This window comes from Chrysoperla carnea, chromosome 2, assembly GCF_905475395.1.
Source record: "Chrysoperla carnea chromosome 2, inChrCarn1.1, whole genome shotgun sequence".
NCBI lineage: Eukaryota > Metazoa > Arthropoda > Insecta > Neuroptera > Chrysopidae > Chrysoperla > Chrysoperla carnea.
The window spans coordinates 16,259,211-16,264,170 of record NC_058338.1 but is presented as its reverse complement, the minus strand read 5'-3'; the positions used below and the strand labels follow the sequence as shown (position 1 = coordinate 16,264,170).

The 4,960-nt window shown below is 28.7% G+C and overlaps 1 protein-coding gene across 1 annotated transcript; it reads right to left on the bottom strand.

Annotated features, from left to right (window-relative positions):
- Nucleotides 1-2,545: 2,545 nt before the first annotated feature.
- Nucleotides 2,546-4,579, bottom strand: LOC123291688 (cytochrome P450 4C1-like). Its single transcript, XM_044872062.1, has 8 exons — nucleotides 4,395-4,579; nucleotides 4,143-4,334; nucleotides 3,902-4,087; nucleotides 3,773-3,842; nucleotides 3,435-3,613; nucleotides 3,016-3,363; nucleotides 2,778-2,957; nucleotides 2,546-2,712 (listed from the first exon to the last, which is right to left on the bottom strand). Exons 1-8 carry the CDS (start codon nucleotides 4,555-4,557, stop codon nucleotides 2,546-2,548), a joined length of 1,485 nt encoding a protein of 494 aa, XP_044727997.1. The 5' UTR covers nucleotides 4,558-4,579.
- Between the last annotated feature and the right edge of the window lie 381 nt (nucleotides 4,580-4,960).

Below are 4,960 nucleotides of genomic sequence, written 5' to 3'. Positions count from 1 at the left end.
GGCTGTTTCTGTGCAGAGAGAGGAGGGATATATAAAAATTGGACCAATAGGGTTTCTGGCAACATTCGGAATATTTAGGTTTTTTTCCCAAGAAACAATTAAGAAAATGCGGTCCTCGGATAAGCGCCTACTCTTTAAGGTTTTAACATGAGCAAAACTTAAAATTATAACATTTTTGAAAACCATGTAAATTTTTCGAGCATCATATCTCAGAAGCTATTAGACATACGGAACTGTGGCTTCAACTGATTTAAATTTAATATACTTTCAAAAAGATGGTAGCACTTAATGAGAAACGCTCTTAGTTTTTTAATAGAACTGCAAAGTCCGTGCATTTTTCAAAGGTAGCACAACTTCCTTTTGCTTCCAAAATGTAGTTGCACACTCCCCTAAGAAATCCAAATAACATATCAAAAAGCAGCTCTACATCGCGTTTTACGTACAATAAAGAATCAATGATATAATTTTATTAATTGAACACGATAATGATATGTTTTATTGATTATTATTTAATTAATTATATATACATCAATTTTAATTAAATGTTATTACTTATTATAATTTAATATAGCACTTGACACTTAATTTCAAAGTATAATTGAGTGGCAACTTTTCCTTAAAGGTATAGTGGGCTTAATGAGCAAATATATCAAGTAGCATATCCGCTAAATAAAAGTATTAAAAAAAACCATCAGCCTCCAGAATAGAACGGCTTCTTGCACAATGCACTCTTTGTTAAACAAATTTGACCTTGCACTTAAACATGATGCTGATTTATGACTCAATAATAAATAAATGAAATTTGCATTTGTAATTATTTTGAAATACATACTTTTACATTAACATTACCTAGTAATACCACTTTTAGCAGGAAGAATAATAATTAAAGTACTGAATGTAACAAAAACTTATGCCTATCAGACTAAGAAAAACAATTTTTACGAAATCTTAAAATAAATGTTACTTATAAATATATTACAGTTTTAAAAGAGTTCGAAGAATTCAGTTTGAGTGTAATTGACTATTAAAATGTCTGACAAATGATCCGATAGACAAACACTGTTCGTACTTACTGTTTATTTACTAGAACCGTGTTCATTATCGCGTGCTAGTCGCATGGAGGTTGGAAATAAAAAGTGTTCGACATCGTCTGATACTTTTTAACCGACTGTCAAGGAATGATAATATTTTTTAATTTCAGAGGTTGATTGCACCTCCTTCATTCACTACACTAGCCCATCGAAACTATTAATTAAATAAATTTTGTTCCGACGGCAGGAATCAATGCCGCTACCCTAAGCATACCGCGGACGAAGTTGGTTACGCCTTACCAACTGAGCTAATAGGGCGACTTTTGTTACTACAATGGCTTGTGAATTATTTTGCTACACAATTCCTGTTTCATCTTGTATATGTAATAAATTTTAATGGATGTAACTATATTTTAATTAATTATAACAATAAATATAAAATAAATTATAATAAAATACGCATACAAATTTATTTAATTTGAATTGTAAGAATTATCATATATAATTGTTTTGAAGGTGCGATGTTCGATAAAAAAAGTTAAATATCAAATACTTAAAAAACTTAAGTGCATGAAAGCAGAACTGACAAAAGTTTTAATTCTTTGAAACGAGGACCTTTTTAAGAAATTGATTTATAATTGACATTTTAATTTGTTTGCATTATGCAGTCATTCGCTATCAACAAAGCAAATAGCAATTATTTCATATTTACGGTTTTATTTATTCCGATTCACCCAAAATTACTCTAGTCCAAAAACTCATATTTGTCACATATAGCATAGCAGTACATGGTCTATATCTATTTATTCTCCCTTGAGTAGTATTTATTATAATTTATTTATTTTCCTGAAATAATTTGTTTGAGTAAATTATGTCAAGGTCTTTTCATCATGGAGTATTTTTATTTCTTAAGTTATTCTAATCCGGGTTTTTACTGCTTTTGAGTTATTTTATTATTGTATAGTCACGGATAAATACCTAAAATTGGTTTGCGTTCCTTATATACAAAAAAAAAATTGTTTTTTCTTTTGCAACGACTATGAGGTTGAGTTTTGCGTATTTGGTCCAATTGGTTCAGGCGCTTGTCATAAATCCAAGAAACTCTAGTTTATTTCCTGGTAAATGTTATGATATGTTAATCGTAAATTGCGTTGAGCTGGGTGTTAAAATAAATAAAAAGTGTAAACTATCTTACAAAAAAAAAAAAAAATTGTTTAGTGGAATCAATTGTCTAGAGCGGATATGGCCGCATAGCTGGTTAAGACGCTTGGCATGAATCTAAGAGTCCTTGGTTCGATACCTGTCATCTGTGTATTTGTTCAGTTCTTCTTACTTATAGTTTCACCTTCACATAATATTTTCTAAATAAAGAGTTACTTAATATTCAGAAAATATAAAATAAATTTTCAATATCACATTTATCTCATAAAAGTAATAAATATAAAAGGAAAACGAGCAGAAAATACTAATATTTTTAACTAATTTATTTAAATTAAAATACATACAAAATTTTTCTAATCGTTGTTTCTAGATTTCAAGCGTATTCGATACCCATTTACAGGCTTTAAAAATATTTCCATTTTTAAATCAACCTTTCCCAAATCAACATCTGAATAGACACGATATTTTCGTAATACTGTTGATAAAATTATTTTCATTGACAAATATGCATATTTTCGGGCTGTAAAAACACGTAAATGTAAATATTATATTTTTATTTTATAAATTATGCCGATTTGCCCATACCAACACAGTTTCTAGGACCACCACCAAATGGAATAAAAGATGATGGATGTCGCTTTGCAATTTCTTCCGGTGTAAATCTCTCTGGATCAAATTTCAATGGATTTGGATAAATTTCTTGTGAACGATGCATTTGTAATACACCAATAACACAGTTTGTTCCGGGTGGTAATGTTACCGATTCTATGAAAAAAAATTTATATTATATTAGGATTTATGTTTTTGTTTTTAAAAAGCATACCCAATTTGACGTGTTGGGTGATGCTTCTAGTTAATAATGGAGCTGGAGCAAATATTCGCATTGTTTCTTTGATAACCATTTCTAAGTAGCTCATCATTTTAACATCTTCAAGTGTACATTCTCGATCTGAATCTCCAAATATATTATATAGCTCCTTGAAAACTTTATCCTGAATAGACTGTTCAACTCCTAAGCACATTAATGCATAACACATGACTGTCGCTGTGCTATCACTGCCAGCCAGAGCAAGTAAATTTACTTCACACTCAATATTATAATCCGAAACATTGTGACCATTTTCTTTTGCCAAAATTAAGTTTTCCAAAAATGGTTTCTGGACTTGATTTCCTACAAATTTGAGGAATTTATTTTATTAAAAAAAATTAATAAATATATTTCGACTATTTAAAGAAATATACCTTTTGAATAATTTTGGCTATCTTTCATTTCTGTACTTCTTTCTTGAATAATTCTTTTTGTAGTAGCAATAATAATTTGTTTATAATCATCCAACGTTTTTCGAATTGAAGAAAACTTAAATATGAAATATGGATGTAACCAAAATTTTCCCATCCACAGCACAATATTTGTTAGTAATCTAAAAATTTATGATTAACTATAATTTTGCATTAAATTAACAATTCTTACACAGTTTTTAAATTTTAAAAATTGATAATTTTTGCAGAGATCATCTGTTGAATATCAAAATTGAGTTCAAATTTAATGTCAGAATTTTAGAAGTTTAAAAAATAGTTACCCGCGTGAACATTCAATGAATTTTGAATTACAATCATTTTGGAAATTCATCTTCTCTCCAAAATTTGTCTCTGAAAATCATAAACATAGCTTGGATCTTTATTTTTCAAAAATAGTTTTGAATACTTACCAAAAAGTGTGTCTAAAGTACATGCGAAAAAAGAGTTATAGCAATCAAAATATTCTGAACCATCATATTTTTGAAATTTTTTGTTTAATGTTTGTGCATGAAGAGCCATAGTATGACAAAATTGATTTAAAACCTTTGTATGAAAGCTTGGTTGGATTATTTTTCGAAAATATTTCCATTTTGTTGCTAAAACAATTCAAATTGTGAATTATGGTAAATAAAATGTTAGTTGTAAACTTACCTGGTGATATCAAAATTCCTTCCCCAATGCAATAATCCACAAATTTAAAATGATAATCTTTTTCCACACAATTATTTAAAATTTCTTCAACATCTTCGGGTCGACATGCAAACACATAAAATTTATAACTCGCCCAACATCGGTATAAATTACCATACAATGTTTGCCATTTTGTGAATGCTTTAATAAAACCTAAAAATCAATGCAAATTTAATAATCGTTGTATACAAATTTTTGTAGTATGAGTTTTACCAACTGGTCCTTCAATTAATGCTTGTGCATTTGAAATTAGTGGCAAACATCTTGGACCCGGTAATGTTTTCGATAGTTTTGTTATTTCTTTGTATCGCAGTCGAAATGATATATCGTATAAAAGAAATAAAACTAAAAATACGGTTATTAGAATTAAAAACATATTTTGTGAATATATTGACAGCCTTCTGAATATAAACGAGATTGGAAGCCGGTAAAATCTCTAGTTTTGTAACAAATGATTTTTTTATTATCTTATGTTTATGGGCACGTAACACTTTAAATAGAGTGATTTTTAAGTTATTATTACTTATTTTTAATAATTTGTTATGTTTTTTTCTTATACTTAAATCGATGATTTTTATCTGGGCATAACTGATGCCCAGTTCACTTTTTAAATTTCTCTATTTAAATTTCTCTTCGTTTTTAACTCTCGAACTTAAAAAAAGGGATGTTATAAGTTCGACCACTATGTGTGTGTGTCTGTCTGTCTGTGGCATCGTAGTACCTAAGCGGATGAACCGATTTTGATTTTTTTGGTTTCGTTTGATAGGTAATTTAATTGA

Excerpts from the sequence above, each read along its gene's own strand:
- LOC123291688 (XM_044872062.1), bottom strand. The coding sequence starts at position 4,557 with ATGTTTTTAATTCTAATAACCGTATTTTTAGTTTTATTTCTTTTATAC. Across the intron at positions 4,088-4,142 it reads AGGAATTTTGATATCACCAG|CAACAAAATGGAAATATTTT; the intron begins GTAAGTTTACAA and ends GAATTGTTTTAG. Across the intron at positions 2,958-3,015 it reads CACCCAACACGTCAAATTGG|AATCGGTAACATTACCACCC; the intron begins GTATGCTTTTTA and ends TTTTTTTCATAG.